This window comes from Nyctereutes procyonoides, unplaced genomic scaffold (genome assembly GCF_905146905.1).
Source record: "Nyctereutes procyonoides isolate TBG_1078 unplaced genomic scaffold, NYPRO_anot_genome, whole genome shotgun sequence".
Lineage (NCBI taxonomy): Eukaryota > Metazoa > Chordata > Mammalia > Carnivora > Canidae > Nyctereutes > Nyctereutes procyonoides.
Window position 1 is genome coordinate 7,340,416 of NW_026575020.1, and position 21,371 is coordinate 7,361,786.

Consider the following 21,371-nt stretch of genomic DNA (forward strand, 5'->3'; position numbering starts at 1 on the left):
TATCATTAAGACTATTTAACACACATCAATTCCTCTGATCCTGATCTGCTTGAGTGCATGGACACATTCTGGAAGCTGAAAAGCAGACTCTGGGATGGTGCTTTTGCCCTCCTGATGTCCTGCATATCCCTCCATTTTATGACTTGCTATGTTAAATTATATCAGAATCATTAAAATATGTGGTTCTGGAGTCAGACTGCCTTGGACAAGTGATTTAATCTCAGAGCCTCAGTTTCCTAATCTGAAAAAAGATCATAATAATAGGTGATTGTGATAAATTGAAAATACAAGGAAAGCACTTAGAATAGTATCTGGCACATAGGAGACACTCAATGCATTTTAGTACTGCTATGATTATGATTATTGTCACCACCATCACTGTCCCTGGACTGTAAGCTCCTTGAGAGCAAAAACCAGGTCTGAATTCATCCTTGTGTCACCAGGCACTTAGCGCTATACCTGGCACAAGATCAATCAGCAATTATTCTATGTTGAATTCATCCCACAGTCCACACTGTCCTAGGAAACACTGCCTCAGGGCTGGGCAGACTCCCTAGACAAGGTCTGCCTCAATTCTCTTTAACTGTAAAGAAAGAGCCCACTCAATGGCATTTCCTGCGATGGCCTTAATCCCCAACAAAACATATTTTAAATGTGGTTGCATCCAGCCTTAAAAGAGCTATCTCTTTTCTTCTTTAATGCTAACACTTCTTGTATTTTCCCAGGTAGTACTGTCATCCTTACTTAATACCAAGGAACCAGAGACTCACAGAGGCTGTAGTGAATGGCAGAGCCAGGTCTGTCCAACCCCATTAGCCAGCTACTTTCCCCATTTGAGCATTACAAGCAATATTAAAAGGCAGATGACAAACCAGGGGAAAGAACTTTAATACTGGTGGTTTTGTTTTTTAAAGATTTTTTTTAAAAGATTTTATTTATTTATTCATGACAGAGAGAGAGAGAGAGAGAGGCAGAGACACAGGCAGAGGGAGAAGCAGGCTCCATGCAGAGAACCCAACGTGGGACTCGATCCCGGGTCTCCAGGATCACACCCCGGGCCAAAGGCGGCACTAAACCACTGAGCCACCAGGGCTGCCGAATACTGGTGTTAAACAAAGTCTAGTATATGTAAATATACAGAGAGAGTTACTATAAATACAAAAAAGTCAAACACTGTAATGGAAACGTGAATACAAAAAAAGCGCAAGCAATTCAGGAAAGAAAATATACTAACATTCAGTAAGCACATGAAAAAATGTCCAATCTGGGGTGCCTGGGTGGTTCAGTGGTTGAGCCTTTGCTTTGGGCTCAGATCGTGATCCTGGAGTCATGGGATTGAGTCCCACATCGGGCTCCCTGTGAGAAGCCTGCTTCTCTCTCTGCCTGTCTCTGCCTCTCTCTATATATCTCTCATGAATAAATAAATAAAATATTTTTTAAAATTCCAATCTTATTTAGCTACTAACTAAATACAAATTGATACAATAAGAAACCATTTTCCACCTATCAAATCAGCAAGGATTTTATTTAGCACTGGAAAGGGTTGGGGAAATGGGTATTTTCACGCACAGCTAGTAAGAGTGCATGTGGATGTTATCTTGCAATACAAACCACCAAGTCTTAAAAATGTGTACATCTCTTTGCCCTAATAATCCCATTTCCATGAATTTGTCCTAATTGAAAAATCACAGACATCTTAACCACAAACCTGTTTATCACAGTATTATTTATAACAGTAGAAAAATTGGAAACAGAAATCATCTAAATGTCCAATAAGGAACTTGCTAAATAAAATGGAAACAACATCCTTTACTTTATAGGACTATTGTAAAAGTTGCATTGATTATATGAGGCAATGTATGTAAAGCACTTAAGATAGGGCCTGGCACATACGTGCACAATAAATGGTGGTTATTATTACAACAAATTTACCAGAAGGAATATCACCCATTAAAATAATATTGCTGTTAAGGACATGATACAGTAAAAAGGAAAAGCCAGTTACAATAAAGACCCAATTTTTGTCTTATGTCTATATACATGAATACATCAACATTTATACATAGTATCAATCTTTATGTGTATAAAGAAACTATTTTTAAAAAAATGTATGCCAAAATGTTAACAGTAATGATTTTTCAGTGATGATTTTTTTAAAGATTTTATTTATGAGAAACACAGAGAGAGAGAGAGAGAGACATAGGCAGAGGGAGAAGCAGGTTCCCTGTGGGGAGCTCACTGCGGGACTCAATCCCAGGATCCTGGGATCACGACCTAAGCCAAAGGCAGACGCTCAATCACTGAGCCACCCAAGTGCCCCCAGTGATGATCATTTTTATTCTATTTTCAACTTTCATATTTTCTAATATACTTTGGTAAGTATGTACACTCTTTTAATGAGAAGGATATTAGATGGCAATATTTCTTTGGAAGAAATAGGAAATGTTGAGTTTGCCAATTTGGTGAAAGAAGAATATTTAAAATAAAATTTTATTCAACAAATGTGTTAATCACAAAATATATACTCTGGTTTCATATTATGGACATTTAAGGGTCTAAAGAAAGAAGAACATAAGGGAAGGAAGAAAGAGAACAAAAGGCAGAAGGAGGAGGGAAGAGGGAACCGGGAAAGACATGTCCAGAAGACACGCAGAGGAGAGGAGGGGACTGCTGAGGCAGAGGTGTCAGTGGTTCCACGCTCCTTCCAATCATACAGCAAACACTCATGGGGCACCTGCCACGTCCGGATCATTGTGTGTGAAAATGACACAGCTTCTGCCTTCAAAAAAGCTTATTTTCTATCTAGTTCCACAGCTTCCTACTTTACAACAAAAAACGGGATCCTAAAAGCAACTCAGAACTCTTAAATTATAAGAGGAGAATATGTTAATAACTCTGATATATACGGCTGTCCATCCACTTAGGCTTCAAAGTTCTCATTACCCTTTAAGGTGTTAATTTATTTAATTAAACTCCCCTCATGACTCTTCATCTAGACTAATCCTTAAAGTTGGAGGGTGCTCTGCTCTCTTCTCTAAATGGGAAAGAAGCCCACCAGGCAGGCATTCTTCCTTGGATAGGAACCAGGACAGAGTTTCCTCACCTCTAGTTGGGCAAAAAAAAGAGCAAGGGGCTAAGCAAGATAATCTATTGTGGTTCTTTCTAGCTCTGCTACTTTGTGGACTAACAGAATGTAGACTCCTATGGCTAGACTTTATTTAGAAACCTGAAAAATGGCTCATACTGTTCAATTTGTACAAAGACAGCTAATCCCGGAATATCAAGTTAAGGCTGAGATACAACGACACAGTGTTTACAGGGGGAGCTACAAGATTCACATCAATGCTAGGACAAAAACCTCTAAAACACTAAACGGTTAAAATATGATTTAACCTCATCTGATGGGAGTTGTTCCTGAAAAGTGGTAATTTTGGGGAAACCCAATCCAATCAAACTTTAAGCAACTAAGAGGGTATCCTATTTAAAGCAGTGTTCTTCAGTTTTTAAAGTCCAGAAGACTTTCCTTAAAAAAAAAAAAAAAATCAGGGATCCCTGGGTGGCGCAGTGGTTTAGCGCCTGCCTTTGGCCCAGGGCGCGATCCTGGAGACCCGGGATCGAATCCCACGTCGGGCTCCCAGTGCATGGAGCCTCCTTCTCCCTCTGCCTGTGTCTCTGCCTCTCTCTCTCTCTGTGTGACTATCATAAATAAATAAAAATTTAAAAAAATCACATAGGCACATACACAAAACAAGCTGTGTACAATTTCAGAAGATCCTGAGCCCTAAGTAAATAATCCAATGTCTTGAAGGAACCCCCAGTTAAAAGGTCTCACAAATAATCCTTTAAAAAAATGAACAGAGTTATGAAAACCCAATTTTTCAGGATAATAAATCTGTATTTTTATACACTAGGTTTATTTCAAGTCGAATTTGCACTCGGAGTGCAAATATGCGCTTTTGTTTTTTTACATAAACAGACCTACAGGTGATCATCAACAAGTGCTTGAGACATATCTGAACTTTTCCCAAGAAATTCTTACCAGTGTGTGTTTTCATGTGTTCGTCGAAGTACTGCTTCATGTTGAAGTCCTTGCCACACCACTGGCACATGAATTGTTTGTGCCCGATGTGGATGCTCATGTGGGAGCGTAGCTGGTACTTGTACTGAAACCTTTCGTCACAGTTCTGCATTGGACACAGTGGAGATTTTTGAGTGCCAAGCATAGTAGCTTTACTTGAGCCCACCCTTACAAAGTCTCTGAGATTAGGGTTCTTTTCCACACTTAGAACAGTACGTGCTGTGTCAACTATTTGGCTCTGCTGTCTGCCCCTCAGTTATTAACGAAAGGGAAATTTTCTCAAATGATTATCATGGAAGTACACCCAACTTCTCTGGTTTACTGAGAGAAGAAAAAGGATTCTTCATGTGTTATTCCTAGGTTTAACCTAGCCTAAGAGGGTGAGGAGCGTGTTAAAGATGACCTCTCTCTACCTGGCAGTGAGGTGACACATAGCACCTGGAACTCATCTAGAGGGTCTGTGGAAACGCAGCCTCATGCCACACATCTCTCCCTCAGGGCTTCACCAAGGAGATAAAAGCTTGTCCCTAGGCCTGGGCTTGGGGGGCGGCGCATTCCTTACCTCGCATCTGAAGGGCTTCTCTCCAGAATGCTGCAAGGAGTGCACCTTGAGGGACATGCTGCGTTTGAACGATTTTCCACAGGTTTCACATGTAAATGGCATGTCTTTTGTGTGTGCTGCAACACAGAATGCACTACACTCAAAATAAGCCCACAGAAAAGCTCTGACTGAAAAGACTTCTGTCCTGCTGGAAGGTAATTGTGCCATCTGAACTTTCTATACTTTAATTTGTGAGGCCTTAATAGTAACGTCCTGAAGAGAAAAAGAACATCGTCGGGAAAGAACCTGGGGTGGAAGACTGTCCCGTGCAGGTGGGTGACGCTTAGTGAGGACATGCTGCAGTTGGTCTCAACAAGTCACAGTTGATGAAACCAAGGCTGTTCCTCAGAGCCTGCCCGATCCGCAGCATAAAACACACCAAAGGACAAGAAACAATTATAGGCATGAGGGAAAAGCAGCAGGAGGAACTTACCAACCATGTGTTTCCGCACATGAGCCATGGTATAGAATTTCTTCTCACAAATTTCACAGGAAAACTTCTTTTCTGCATATCCATGGACAATCTTGATGTGTTCATGAAGGGACCAGAGTTTCTTGAATGATTTGTTACAGGAAACACACTGAGCAGGATAAATAGAAATAATCTTTATTTACAGGGGCTCACAGAAACCCACAGCTGCCTACGGACTGATGAAATGGGCATGCTTTAGATTCGTGCACAAGAACCAGAATCCAAACAGATGCCAATCTTCCAAGGAGTCCAGATGCCAACATCAACATCTGGATGTTCTACTTTTCAAGATGCATCTTTTAGAGATGCTTTGGGAATATGAAAACAATGGCAGAAAGCCAGACAAAAACAAATGTAAAGTTCCACCAATGTAGAAGACTTGACTACTTTTCTCAGATTAGTATGGTACCAATAGGGAAGAACCAAGTTCTTAAAAATAAATGGATTACCAAGAGCAGCTGCTTCCTACACACAGGTCACTGTGCAGTTAGCAGGTATTTACCAGAGAGTACAAACTAATTTTAAGTTAAAATAAAAATGAGATGAAACACACATTTAATGGTTATAGGTCTGTGGAAGCATAACAATGTTTCCATATGTTAAGAATGCATTTGAAGCCTTCATTAACACAAATTATTGAGATTTTATTATATTTTCCCATATCTAATGTACTCTATGAAAGATTTCCCTCTGGCAGAATTTCCTGTAATTTTTTTTTAAAGATTTATTTATTTATGATAGACATAGAGAGAGAGAGAGAGAGAGAGAGAGAGAGGCAGAGACACAGGAGGAGAGAGAAGCAGGCTCCATGCAGGGAGCCCAATGTGGGACTCGATTCAGGGACTCCAGGATCGCGCCCTGGGCCAAAGGCAGGCACCAAACCGCTGAGCCACCCAGGGATCCCAATTTCCTGTAACTTCTAAGCCATCAGTATCCTCCTCCCTTCCCCTGATGGCCAGCACCAAATCTCTTTACACACATCTATAGAAAACACACGCAATGGCACCTAGCTCCTTGTATTATGAATCACTAATAGTCTACAATATGAGGTATAAAGCATATAAGAATAAAGTGCTTCTGGTTAAAGCAAAACCGTACTAGAAAGTTCTAGGTAGCCACTGACTCTGAAACGTTTAAGGGAACAAGTTAGTTATTCACTGGAAGTAAAGATCTCTGAACATCATGATCACTTCAGGAAACAAGGACTCTGAGAAGGGTGAAAAAAAATTAGCCACTGGTTGGACCTGCTTGAGAGGAAAGACTTAAAAAAAAAAAAAGAGAGAGAGAGAAGGACAGACCTACTCCTACAAGCCATTGTGCCAGGGCAGAGTTTTGATTGTTATTTGTTATTAGGTCACCAGGATTATGAGGATCTATATGTATGAACAAAGCAGTGTTCTTTAGGAATGTAAAGGGAGAGAGAGCTCTTTTAGCAGAACCCACAAAACATAAATGCAAATTTAAGTCCTTACAGTGCATAACAGTGAGGAAAGTCATAGAATGAGGATGTATTAAATGTTTTCTTTCTGTAACTTAACGAATCAAATTTAAGTAAAACATATAAACAAACACGGGTATGTCTGGGTAGGTTCAGTCAGTTAAGCGTCTGCCTTCGGCTCAGGTCATGATCCCAGGGTCCTGGGATCCAGCACCACATCAGGCTCCCTGATTGGCAGAGTCTACTCCCTCCGCCCCTCCTGCTGCTCATGTTCGTGCTCCCTCTCTCTCAAATAAATAAGTAAAATCTTAAAAAACAAACAAACACTCCACTGTATACACCTTTCAGCAATGAGTCATCAGAAAACCCAAGTCTGACCCCTAGGGTGCAGCACCACTTCACACTACCCTTGGCTTGAACTATCATAACCAATTCATAACCAAGCAAGGGCAGTGGTAGTGACTGGAGGGTCTGGGTGCCATGAATTAACCTTGATTACCAAGTGTGTAAGAGATCAAGTCACAACTGATGAATCAAAAAGCAGTGAGTTGTTAGCAAACATAATTTATATTTTAAAAAATCTCTTTAAAGTAAAGCAATATCAATTGTTGATTAAAAGCGAGAGGTAAAGTGAAAAAGGAGCACTCCAGATCAAGCGCATTCCAAGAAACAAACCAAAAACAATTTCATTTTTCAAAAGAAGTCTGGTTTAAATATGGCACAACACAGTTGTATTTTATGTATCTTATGGAGACAGTAATAGGCTTACCTTTTATGAATACTTATTAATATGCATTCACATGGATGAATCAATACAGCTCAACATGATAGAATTCACTTGACATAATAAAATTAACACACCTCTTAACCTATCACAATATAGTCCTTTCAATACATTAGCCTGGTTTGAAAACCACATTCTGTTACCTTAATAATACTGTACAGTAGCATTATGTAACCCTACTGCCAGGTGGGCAACATTTTCAACCAGCTCAGCCTCTGTTTAAAGTTTGCATATTCCCATGGGCTCAGCCTCTTGATAAATTTAATGTTGTCATCTCTCCACTGGTAAAAAGCAAACTCACTCCTGGAGATCGTCCATTTTCACCGGTCTGAGTCATTATGGGTTTTGTCCCCATCAGCTGCACTAGAATCTGGCACCCTTTCAAACCTAAAAGGGGACCTCTCTCTATTCCTGACCTTTACTTGGAATTTCCCACCTTGACAGAGAAGATGCCAGAATGAATTATATATGACATGTCTCACAACAGTGAATCTCAGTGCAAAGTCGGTGTTGACTTTACCTCCCAGGCAATCAATCACCCACAACAGATTCCCCCTTCCAATGTGCCCGGGTTCCCACTAGTCCAGCGGCAGGTGAGTGTAATGCTTTTGAAAGAAAATGTTAAGCCTGGGTTTTGAAAAGACCAAAGCAGGAGCTTTTAGAAAGATAAATCGGTGAAAACTGTCCCTTCGGCCTCTACCGTATTTATTCTCTTGGGCAGATACCAGGTGAGTCTCAACAGCCAGGTTCTATCCTGGAAAGTTTGCCCTCTTGGTGATGAAAAACCTACCTGAATATTTTTTTCACAGTCTGTTTGCTGGTGAAGGGACAGCTCACTTTCCAGGACAAACTTCTTGCCACACTTATCACAAATCTGCATGCGCCTGTGGGTAACGTTCATGTGCTTCTCCAGGTACCAGCGAGTATTAAACACCCTGGGGCACTTCTCACAGGTCAGAGTCTCTTTCTCTTCACACTTATTAGCCTTCTGGACTGGTGCTTTAGGCTCCTTTGCGGCCCGCTTCTTCCGCTTAGGTGGCTCTACGCTCTTCCTACGCCCTCTTGTAGTCCTGGGAGTCGGGGAAGTGGTAGCCGCAGCCACGGAGCCGGCTCTCCTGGTTCTCCTTTGTGTGACAATGGCCTTCTCCGCCGTCTTCTTCTTCTTCTGCCTTCCGTTCTCCCCATAGTCATTGCTGTCATCGGTGGCCTCTTCCTCACTCTCCTCCTCATCCTCCTCACTGCTTGTCTTAAGAACAGGAGTCTCTTTGGACTGAGAAGAGACACCCTTTTCCCCTTTAGATACATTTAACGTTTGATTATTAAGGTTTACCTCCACTATGATCTGCTCCCTTTTGTAAGAGACTTCCTCCTCATCCTCCTCCTCCTCTTCCGTGTCATCAGAATTCTCCCGGTCTTCTTTAACAGCATGCACGTCAGACACTGCTCTTGTCTCCCTGAAATACGGCTGTTCCTCTGTTTCGTGGAGATGTGGTTTGCTCATCTTGGTGTCCACTAACACCGAATAAGGACTTCCCGATTCTCTTTTGTACACTTTGGTGGACAGGTCAAGTTCTTGGTTGGCACCATGATAAAAGGTAGATGGCACTTGACCTCGACGACTATCTTCTTGTGCCATTCCTGCTACATGCGCAGCACGGTTTTCAACCAGCTCTGGACAAGAACTGGCTGTGTGGCTCATGGGTAAGTGGCCCAATTAGTAAGCAGTTCAGACTACAGAGAAATAGCTTTCAAACAGGGTAATTATTACAACTCAAATCTCCCTCCATCCACAAAAAAAAAAAAAGCACTCGAGTGAAGAAAAAGGTATTCCTGGAACCTGTGTGCAATTCTTCCAGTGTTGCAGCACCAAAGCAGAAGTCAAAAGGTTTGGTATTATGGCAAGAGCAGAGCACTAGTGATTTTTCTTTCGAGGAGAGCTGCGATTGACTTGGAGCATCTTATCTACAAAGAAAAGTGAAGAGGAGAAAAGGTCAGATACCACTATTTCCTTCCTACAGCCTATGCACGTACATCCTACAACACAGATGAAGATGATTATTTACAGAGATAATTCTTTATCCTGTTTCAGTGGTCCAGTGTGGGCTATTATTTTACTGGGCTACCAGTTTACTAAACTCAACATGTATTTTGTTAGAATGTAAATTCTAAGATAGCAGGAGTGATCATCTGTCCAGTGCAATGAGATATCCTTAGAGCTTAGCACAGTGCCAAGCACTTGGTAGGTATTCAGTATGTATCCAATGACAAAACAAATAGGTACGATTGCATGGCATCCATTATGCTAGATGCTATAGGACATATTGATACAGCAGAATGTATCATCTCTGTCCACAGGAAATTTACAGTCTTGTCATAAGAACATGGGCAATATGTGAAACACACCACAGCTTGATGCTGGCTGGGTTGGTTTTCAACATCAGTCAGTACCATACCCACCACAGTTAGGGCTCAAAGAACTAAGCTGGCAGTAAGCTAGGCACTGTGGACCAGGGAAATACGACAGCTGATTGACGTAATGACAGAAGAGGCAGAAAATGGCCTTACATAATGTCAAATCTCTGTATAGATGTTTATTATAGATATTACTGGTTTCAGGTTCATTAATTTCAAAGTTGCTAAGTACTTCTAAGTTTGTTCCAGATGTACCTCACTAGATCCACTTGGCAGCTGGGGAATTTTTCATGTGTCAGTTGCACAGAAGTCTAAATTCTAAGAAACAGTAACCATCAGGTTGATATAGTTCCGAGAAAAATGAAACCATTCATTAAAAAAAAAAATGAGAAAGGCACCTAACCTGCCTTGTGACATGCCTCACATTGCCGTTTAGCCAACCACTTCATCCCTGGGTCATGACTATCCCTGCAAGCGCATACCTTGTCCAGCCAGCAGAAGGAAGGACACTAGTATTTACTGAGTGCCTTCCATGTTCAACAGGCAAGGGTGCCTCTTCTTATTCCTACTTAGCAGCCACCACAAGATTTTGGGGTTGGCTTTTTTCAAACATTTTCAAAAAATTATTTATTCATTAGAGACACAGAAGCAGAGACATAGGCAGAGGAAGAAGCAGGCTCCTTGCAGAGAGCCTGTTGCAGGACTTGATCCTGGACCCGGGATCACCCCCTGAGCAGAAAGCAGATGTTCAGCCACTGAGCCACCCAGGTGTCCTGGGGTTGGCTTTTAAACTCATTTTCGATTTTTTTTTTAATCAAAGTGGTCACTAAAAAAAGAAAAGCACACATAGTTGTCCAAGTCGCATACATGGCAAGGTTTGTAGGAAGAGTCCTCCACCTACTCCATCCTATCTGATCCCATAGGTGAGAGACATAAATGTTCTTTTAAATGACAAAAGCAGGGGCACCTGGGTGGCTCAGTGGTTGAGCATCTGCCTTTGGCTCAGGTCGTGATCCTGGGGTCCTGGGATCGAGTCCCACCTCAGGCTCCCAGCCAGGAGTCTGCTTCTCCGTCTGCCTAATGTCTCTGCCTCTCTCTGTGTGTCTCACATGAGTAAATAAAATCTAAAAGAAAAAATAATAAATAAATGACAAGCAGTGTTTGACCCAGGCTGTCTGCCTCCATGGCTCATAGTCTACTTCTACCAGGATGAATGACACTCCAAAAGAATTTAAACTTGGTTGTCCCTGTAACCAAATATCTATTTGCATGTATCAAAATTTCACACCTCATATTTTAAGTAGGAAGATCCTAGTAGCTTTTAGTTCTACTTAGCCTTATTTTGCCTATGCCAAAACTTCTGACCCATGGAACTAATCTAAACTACTACAAATACCATTAAACTTACTCACATTAATTATCTCAAATTAAGCAAGGGAGGAGAGACAGTAAAATTCAATTAACCAGCAAAAGCTAGGAATTAAACAAAAACCAGGAAGACAAAGAAAAATAATTGAGGGGAAATCCTCTGTGGTCATAATTAATATGTTCTTCCCAAAGACCTCTGGGCTCTCAGCCTTTTGGGCACATGGCAGGACTGCATGTTCTGACCCTGTCCTCTCCTCTGTAGTTGGGTGGAGCCCCGGGTCTACTTCTGGATGGTAGTACATCACGAGTAGAAGTGGCATGCAGAAGGACAGGGCATTTTCTTTTTTTTTTTTCTTTTTTTTCTTTTTTTAAATTTTTTTAAAATTTATTTATGATAGAGAGAGAGAGAGAGAGAGAGAGAGAGAGAGAGAGGCAGAGACATAGGCAGAGGGAGAAGCAGGCTCCATGCACCGGGAACCCGATATGGGATTCGATCCCAGGTCTCCAGGATCGCGCCGACAGGGCATTTTCTAACTGATGAGACCTTCTAGACTGCTCTTCCCTCTGCCCCAGGGACCACCAATCTTCAGGATGACAACTGCTATCACTGCTATCAACCTGGGTCCCGGAGTGACTATAATGACCTACAGGATATGCACAGTGCAGTGGATTTTATTTTTATTTTTCATTTAATTTTACACAGAATGTGTTTTTATTTTTATTTTTTTTTAAAGATTTTATTTATTTATTCATGATAGTCACACACAGAGAGAGAGAGGCAGAGACACAGGCAGAGGGAGAAGCAGGCTCCACGCAGGGAGCCCGACGTGGGATTCGATCCCGGGTCTCCAGGATCGCGCCCCGGGCCAAAGGCAGGCGCCAAACCGCTGCGCTACCCAGGGATCCCCAGAGTGTGTTTTTAAAACCTCTGATATCTTGCACTGGTTAGTACTCTAGAATCATGCACAATCTGGCCTTATCCTAGCTGATACAGATGGAATCCAGGAGTGGGGTGCTGCTTCACCCCCAAAAAACTCAAATATATGGCAAAGGCTTAGGAGCTGGTGAAAAGGGGCAAGGAAACAGTTACCGGAGGCTAAAGGGACAGCAACTCTTATTATGCAGTGGTGCAATTATCGGTGAGACTATCACCTATTTATCTCAGAAGATAGAGAACTCACAGCTCTAACAGGAAAATGGACTGTTAGGACAGTGTGTTGGCTACTAGTGGCTGTATCTGACAAATCATTACATGAAAAGGATGGATTCAGAAAAGGACTGATCCGTTTATAATCAGGATTAAAGAAGTTCAGAAAGTCAGTGACTTGGAGGGTTAGAAGAAGCAGATAGATGCTTAATAAAAACAGAGAAGGTCTTGAGCTACAAATGCTAACTAGAATTCAGTCTTGAGGCAGAATCAAGGCAAAGATGTCCACAACCACTGATAAAACCTCCCAATGGACCAAGGCAGTACCCAGTAAAATAGCTTTTCTAAAAGAGACCAAGGAGGAGGTGCTTTCACCAAAGCAGTTTCTTGGTGTATTTTGCTACAAAGCCTATTTCTCTAGTGTGAAGTGGTTTGAATGCTATTAGTAGACGGGGAAATCATGTCCGTGTAACACCAAGGTCCTGTTGGCTAAAAATGATATTTTCCCCTGCAAGTTAATGTTTAAAGGGATCAAGAGAAAGCTTTCTCACAATGAACAAGATAGCCTTAGCAATATATGAAGACCTTAAGAAAAAAGCCGAACATCCTACTTCTGTACTTTCCTTAATGCAAGTAGTGGCTGGGTCAGCTGCTTCATGAACCATTAAACTTTCCATGTTAAATCTGGTGAAGTTGAGGGCATATGTTTCCCCTCCTGTGTTTAAAAAAGTTTTTTTTTAATATTCATTTATTTATTTGAGAGAGAGAGAGCACAAGCACAAGCAGGGGGAGGGGCAGAGGGAGAGGAAAAAGCAGATTCCCTACTGAGCAGGGAGTCTCACGTGGGACTCGATCCCAGCACCCTGGGATCATGACCTGAGCTGAAGGCAGATGCTTAACTGACTGAGCCACCCAGGTGCCCCTAAAAAAGGTTTTTGATTGCCAAAGCCTACACCATTTCATACATCAGATTTTTAATTGTAACTAAATTGGTCTCTATTGTAAGCGAATGTCTTCAAGACCCTAATCTCAGAGGAGGAAACAGTCACCCAGGGGATTAAGTCTGTAAAGATTCAATTGATTGATACTGGGTGCATATGCCAATGGAGATTTAGTATACTTATAGTATATATTTAATATGTTTATTATATTTATAATTATTGTTTTTATTAATGTACTGGTTACAGTGTTTCACAGATTTTGAATGCTCTGCCTCAATCTGATTTTTTCCATAAGCCCCCACTTATTTTAATGTACAATTCTGAAGAATCCAGGAAGGCATATATGACATTATAGGAGAAATACCTATACTCAAAATTATGTCAAGGGAGAAGTATGGTACCACTAAGACAGAGTTATGTAGCAAATTTAAGTATGATTAGGATCTTTTGTGGATGTGGCTAAGGCCCATGTTGCTGACTGGAAACTAATAAAAAGCCAATTAAGTTTTTGAGAGTTGGGATGCCTGGGTGGCTCAGCAGCTGAGCATCTGCTTTTGGCTCAGGGCATGATCCTGGAGTGCTGGGATTGAGTCCCACATCGGGCTTCCTACATGGAGCTTGCTTCTGCCTCTGCCTCTCTCTGTGTCTCTCATGAATAAATAAATAAAATCTTAAAAGAAAAAGTTTTTCAGAGTTATACTGCCAAAAAAACCCTCCAGACTGGGTTAAAAGAGACAGTTACTGTTCAAGACTTAAACTGGTCTCTGGGTTCTCAAGCGTCTATGGCAGGAAGCAGGATACTTGACCATTCCCCTAAGGGGGTATATTCTTCATTGTCCATTTCACATACAACCAAAGATGGTAATAGGAAAAGAAGAAAGGAGGGACCAAGAGGATGAAGCTAGGGAGCAAAGAAAAAAACAAGTGAGCTATTCCTAACGAGCCTAACCAGGGTCTATTCAAGAACATTCCCCAACCCTGAAGAGGGCCTCTCAATGACTGCTCAGAGATTTCAGAATTTCCTAAATATCTATTCCTCCCCCTTACAAATGGAAGGATTTTTATTATGCTGCTGGTAGTCACGACTGCATTTTATATGTGGGGGTAGGGACCATGTGTCAGTTTCTTTCATGAGTCCCTGAGCCAAGAAAAACAACATCTGGATCCAACATCTGCACATCATCTCTTACCATCATCATACCCTTGTGTCACTCAGAGATCCTGGACTTTGAGCTTTGTGCCATGACTGGATAGGCCCTTGGGTTCCCTACCTTGTGAGGGAGTGAGTGTATTTTGCCTATGAGAAACAGCAGCCTGAGTGCCTGATGGACAAAAGGATGGTGCTGTTTATCAAGTACTTCCAGCTGTCTCTCTGGTGGAGGCAGTGGTATCTTCCCTGCCTCTACCATAGTCATGCGGGAATACCTGACTGGTTCTAGCCATGATGCTGTGAAATAAGAGATGTACATCAGTTCTGAGCTATTGTATTTCATTGCTAATGAGAGACCCTCCAGACCTCTTTTCTGTCTTAGGCATGGTGACCAGTAATGTACAAGAACATGGTTGTTCCATCAACCTGCATCATTGAGTGATATGAACAGAGCTTCCCTGCTGATTTATCACGGCCATGTAGTGAGAAAGAAAGCCTTCACTGATTTAAGCTGAGACTGGGGAGTGATTTGTTATGGCAGCATAACCTAGCTAATATAGTTCTTCATGAATATGTACGTGTATACATATTACACGTATCCGCTATCCCAGTCCTCAGCCAGATAGCATGGACAGAAAAATTAAGTCAAAAGTTAAACAATCAGAAAGACAAAGGGCTTAAATTCACAGGGGAGTTCTCTACTTAGTTAGAAAATAAGACCATTCTTTTAAAAAAAATAGGTGCTTTATTCTATTTTAAATGATGTGTACATACATGCATTCCCATATGAACCTGACACTGGTATCTAAGGGAAATTCACAAACATCAATAAACCACACAATCACAACAGAAGATGTAGTCTAACTGTTCACTTTGAAACACACATGGGCTTTCTGCACACATTTTACTTTTCTTCACTCAATTTTGGCACTTTTTATCTTATCTCAGTTTTGATGATAATCTTCCTTTATTCTCTTTCCAGAAGGTTTAAACTATCTCCTAAGAGCATAATCGAGTAACCTTTACAAAACCAAAAGCACATTAGGGAAATTAGAACATTCCATGTTTCATTATCCAACTCTTAATGTGTATGCTACATATAATCTTAACTTCATTTTTTAGAATACTCTCTAGGTGAATACACTGAGCTCTAAGAACCTGAAAGCAGACAGAAGCAGCAAATAAGAAATAGCCCTCATTGATATTTAATGCTGTTTAAATTCATCTCTCTTTGGTATTAAAACAAGTTCTTAGAGATCATTTTCTCCTGCTTCTTAAAATAAATTCCAAACTAAAGTGGGTCATTCTTTAGTGTCTGGTTATAATTAATATTATACAACTTAGGAAAAAATGTGGTATGTTTGTCAAAGGGTATACAAATTGAGAAGCAACCAGTTCTGGCACTCTACATGCTTGACCAGCTACTGGGAAGAAAATACAGTTTTAAGAAAAAAAACCAGGGGCCCCTGGGTGGCTCAGTCAGTGTCTAACTCCTGATTTCAGCTCAGGCCCTGATCTCAGGGTTGAGATGGAGCCCCACGTGGGCACTGTACTCAGCAGGGAGTCTGCTTGAGATTTTCTCTCTGCCCTTCCTCTGTCCCTCTCGGAAAAAAGGGTGGGGGATGCCTGCGTGACTCTAAGCATCTGACTTCAGCTCAGGTCATGATCTCAGGGTCCTGGGATCAAGCCCCATGTCAGGTTCCATGCTCAGCAGGGAATCACCTTCTCCCTCTCTCTCCCTCTGCCCTTCTCTCCACTTTTGTGCTCTCTCTCAAATAAATAAAATCTTTAAGTAAATAAATCTTTAAAAAAAGAATTAGAAAATATAATAGCATATTATAGTCAAGTACAACTTCCAGAATGTGTTTTTCTCATGCCATTTTTCCCCAAGTAGACTACAAACCAAGTTTACATGGTCTTCTAGAATGTTTATTTATGTTTAGTCTTTAAGGAAAAATAACTTTGTTCCCTGAAAAGTTTTAATAGTTAATTTTTGACAAATCCAACAGGGTTTTTTTTCCTATAAAAATATGTATCTATTCATTCTCCTTTTATGTTAAAAAGGCTATTTGGGGCGAGTCTCTTCAAGTTAAATGGGTAACTGTGTAAAACATATCACTCTGCCACCTATGCTTATCCCTCCCACTTGCAGAACCACTTCCATTAACCTGTTTCCAAAGCTCAAACTATCTATGCACTGCCAGACCATGAGTCCTGCTGAATGGAAAGTTTTCTGAAGCGGACAACTATCCATGAGGATCAGGCCAAAAGTACAAACTACCAAGAAATGGAAAGGAACAAGAAGGGAAAGATAAGTGCATATCAACAAAATTCTTCCCCCCTCCAAATTCACTAGGAAGAGTGGACAGGATGACAGTTGGGTCTGTGATAATAATGGTCTGATACTTTACTCAAAGCTTTATGGCTTTTGCAGAAGGCTACTCACTTCTTTCCTATTAGGAAAGTATGTTAGTGATACATCTGCCAAGTGACAACTACTCTCAATGTCTCTGGACAGTCAAATAATAGTATTGAACAACTATATACACTTGAGTAAAAAAAAAAAAGGAGAAATCTGGAAATTTATTTTTTTAAATTTTTTATTTTATTTTATGATAGTCACAGAGAGAGAGAGAGAGAGAGAGGCAGAGACACAGGCAGAGGGAGAAGCAGGCTCCATGCACCAGGAGCCCGATATGGGATTCGATCCCGGGTCTCCAGGATCACGCCCTGGGCCAAAGGCAGGCGCCAAACCGCTGCGCCACCCAGGGATCCCAAATCTGGAAATTTAGAAGATAAAAATCACATCTAGTTAGAGAAATCAGAAAAAGTCTGTGAAAGTCCATGGATTTCAGAGAAGCTTGAATGTATGTATATCATATTAAATGTAATAAAACAAATACACAATTGAGCAAGATAAAATAAATTTAAAATAAGTAAAAAAAACTGAAGTAGGAAAGATAATACCAGGAATCATGATAAAATAAAAGCACAAACCATCTCATACTAAATATTCTATCAGTACTGACAAAAATAAAAATTTAAATATTTGACTTGTAATTTTAAAAATTTTACAAGAATGTGTACTTTATGAAATAACTATTTAATATCTCTACCTGGTAATTAAGTTAAGTTTAAAACTCATGTCTACACTAAAAGCTTAATTGTTTTCTTTTTTTAAAGATTTAGTTTATTTGAAAGAGAGAGAAAGAGAATGAATGCATAAGCAGGAGAAGGGGCAGAGGGAGAGGAAGAGACAGAATCCTCAAAGCAGATTCCTTGCAAAGTGCACAGCCTGACACGAGCCTTAATCCCAGGACCTCAGATTGTGACCTGAACCAAAATCAAGAGCTGACTGCTTAACTGACTGAGCCATCCAGGCACCCCTAATTTTTTTCTTAATACAGTAGATTCTACTAGTCTAAAATGAAATTTCTCTGTGTCCTTGTCTTTTTCTTAAAAAGCATCTCTAAGAGTAAGACAACTCCCAAGATACCTATAGAGGACAATAGAAGTCTCACGACTTAAGATCCTAAACTGCTACAACATAATTTTAGTAAGTACAGTAAGTAAGAATCATTTAGATCTCTCTGATCTTGTTCTTTTATATAAGACAAACTATATTATTATGGCAAAGAATGTGTGACCAAAAAGGCTTAGTGATGGGACCAATAACTATAGTTCATTTTTAACCCAAGTTTTGGTACTGTCAACCGTTAAATGTTACCAATCTATACCTCAGTCTGTCAACATGAAAAGTGGGAGCCATGAAAACAAACTGCAAAACTGAAAGCTCAGTAAATTCTACTCTTTGATTTACTAAGTGTACATGGTATTAGTGATAATAATTTGCATTTATATGATGTTTTACAGTTTGCATAGAACACATTTATCATGTATTTGTTAAACATTTATTAAGTGCCCACTATGTGTTTGGCATTGTAGGAGCTGGAGTCATCAAGGTGTTCAAAGGTCTAAGTAGGGAGGCAGACATGAAAACCCATAATCACAGTACAATGTAATAAGAACAACTACAAAAGACAGCACAGCACAGCCCAGTGGTGAAGAGCACAAACTGAAGCCTGACTGCCTGTATCAGAAATCTGGCTCCAACACATACCAGAGTTAGGAGGCCTTGGTTGAATTATTTAACCTATGTCTCATTTTCTGTATCTGTAGAATGAGGATAATAATTATGTTTGCCTCATGGCGTGTTACTGGGATTAAATGAGTTAATAAATATAAATGCTTATAAGAGTACTAAGCAACAGTAAGCACTGTTCTAAGTGTTCTGTGAATAAACACACTCACCTATACACACAAGATACAAAGGCCGTGTGGAAAAAGGAGGGGATTAACTGGTGTAAAATGTGGTGGATCTCTCAGAGAAGTTTCAGAGATAAGAAAAAGTTGGAGCTGGTTTTAAAAGGACAAGCAGAAGTCAGAGAGATGGAGAAGGGAAGTAGGAAATTTGCATGCAAGAAACTCAACATGAAAAAGACAGGAATGAAACCACATAGGGTTTTGTTTATCTCATTTAAGCATCATTGCCCTCTAATGACTTGGGACTGTTGTTCCTAATTCACAGCTGAGGCTCAGTTTAATAACTTTCCCACTGTCATTGCTGGTTAAGTGATGGAGCAAGCACTAGAAATCTGGTTTTCTCTTTGCCCCAGTTTACCAATCATCTCTTATGAGCTAAATAAAATTACTTCAAAAGATGTATTTAGGCCTTAAACAAAAACATATCTTGAATGACGCAAAGTAAAAAATAAAATTCTAGACTAGTGTTCAAGGGTATAAGTTTTTTTTTATTTTTTTTAATTTATTTATTTATGATAGTGAGAGAGAGAGAGAGAGGGAGAGAGAGAGAGAGAGGCAGAGACACAGGCAGAGGGAGAAGCAGGCTCCATGCACCGGGAGCCCCATATGGGATTCGATCCCGGGTCTCCAGGATCGCGCCCTGAGCCAAAAGCAGGCGCCAAACCGCTGCGCCACCCAGGGATCCCGAATACTGTGGACTTTAAACTTAATGTGTAGGGATCCCTGGGTGGCGCAGCGGTTTGGCGCCTGCCTTTGGCCCAGGGCGCAATCCTGGAGACCCGGGATCGAATCCCACGTCAGGCTCCCAGTGCATGGAGCCTGCCTCTCCCTCTGCCTGTGTCTCTGCCTCTCTCTCTCTCTCTTTCTGTGACTATCATAAATAAATAAATAAAAAATAAACTTGATGTGTAAAGAGCAAGTTACAGATATAAAATTGACAGTGAAAAAAGTTCTGTGTCACGAGATTAGTAGCATACTATAAATGTCCTTCATTTCCAAGGGTGAGCACAAAATCAACCTAGGTTGCACTAGAAAAGCTATGAACATAGCATGTGGAAGTCAACTTTACAACAAGCAAAATCTCAAATGACACACATCACTGGGCCATATTTTAGATAAATATTATAAAGTGTTCTCAGATGCCTATATTTTGTATAGTTGAAAAATACAACTAATTTTAATGCAATCTCACCTAATACAATTTCACATGTCAATTATTTTTTAAGCAGTCCACCTAATCCATTATCTGTAAGAAATGGAACTGAGAAATTCCTGTCACCTTCAGTTTTAAACAAAGCTTTTATAAAAATAAAATTTCACTGTAGTTATTTTTTCACATGCATTTAAATGAGACTGCCATTGTGTTTCCTCAATAATACGCAGGAGAAGCTAGGAGAAAGAGGACAAAGCAGGGGTACTCCTCCTAAGGTACTACCTAATTACCTTCAAGCATCAACAGTCCCCACATCTCAGTAGAAGACAATAAAAATGAATGTGCATTACTCATCACAGTGGCTTAAGCAACCTTAGCTTTCACCCGTAACCCCCTAGGGCCAAAGAAGAAATCAAATACTAAGTAGGCTACACTGCAGGACCTGGATGATCACACAGTATATTCAGAACATCTTTCCATTATTCAATTCACAAACGTCATCTAGAGACAGGAGAATGTAATTTAAACAAAGGAGTTCTTTTTAAAAGAAGAGTAAGAGTTTTGTATTACTGCTATCTTTTCCGTTAAAATCTGACAAAGCCCTGGCTGCAGGAATGCTCAAATGAGATTCTGTACCCTTAAAAACAGTCAGAACATATCCACTCTTGTAGATATATAATCTTGGAAAGTCTCAGTCTAGCCTTGACCAAAGTTGTTTTATGGAATGCAACTAATTAATGCACTAGTCTGTTTTCAAAATGGCTGTGTGAGTACCCTGACCATTATGAACCCTGATATCCTAGTAGCTTTATTAAGAAAAATCAGAGACTAAAGGCCTTGTGAATCATTCTTGTTCACACTGTGGCTCCCTATAATGTAAGCCTTTATGGGAGGCTTATCTAATCTATATGTCTTGTCATGATGACAAGATCATCATGAACTTGAATGAAAAACTCATTCAGAAAATGAAAATAGGGATCCCTGGGTGGTGCAGTGGTTTGGCGCCTGCCTTTGGCCCAGAACGTGATCCTGGAGACCTGGGATCGAATCCCACATCGGGCTCCCGGTGCATGGAGCCTGCTTCTCCCTCTGCCTATGTCTCTGCCTCTCTCTCTCTGTGACTATCATAAATAAATAAAAATTTAAAAAAATTTTTAAAAAAAGAAAATGAAAATAACTGAGAAAGGTCCTCATTACATTCTTATATTTTACAGAAATAAGAATCACAAATATTTTAGATGTGCAAACAACAAATATTTCAAATGTGTAAACAACACCAGGAAATGTTAGAATTTAGACCCATCAAGACTGTTACTATTTTCTAATTAACAGAGCATTTTTTACACTTCAAAAATTTAATACTTGGAAAATAAATTTAACTGAACTAGTCTTCAACCAGCAGTTGAATTCTAAAACAAAAATATTTGATGGTAGATGGGAAGGCCAATATCCTACTTAACCCGGTTTACAGCTTTGGACAAGGCAGCTGATCTCACCCATTCCT

General features: G+C 40.3%; 1 protein-coding gene across 2 annotated transcripts in view; it reads right to left on the minus strand.

Moving 5' to 3' along the window:
* ZNF652 (zinc finger protein 652) overlaps positions 1-21,371 on the minus strand; it is a 62,274-nt gene that overhangs the window by 10,966 nt on the left and 29,937 nt on the right. For both annotated transcript variants that reach the window (XM_055327494.1, XM_055327503.1), the window contains exons 2-5: positions 8,164-9,335; positions 5,113-5,260; positions 4,641-4,756; positions 4,040-4,184 (exon numbers count right to left, since the gene is read on the minus strand). In XM_055327494.1, coding sequence (XP_055183469.1) covers positions 4,040-4,184; positions 4,641-4,756; positions 5,113-5,260; positions 8,164-9,072 — 1,318 coding nt within the window. In that variant the 5' untranslated portion in view covers positions 9,073-9,335. The remainder of the gene's footprint in view (positions 1-4,039; positions 4,185-4,640; positions 4,757-5,112; positions 5,261-8,163; positions 9,336-21,371) is intronic.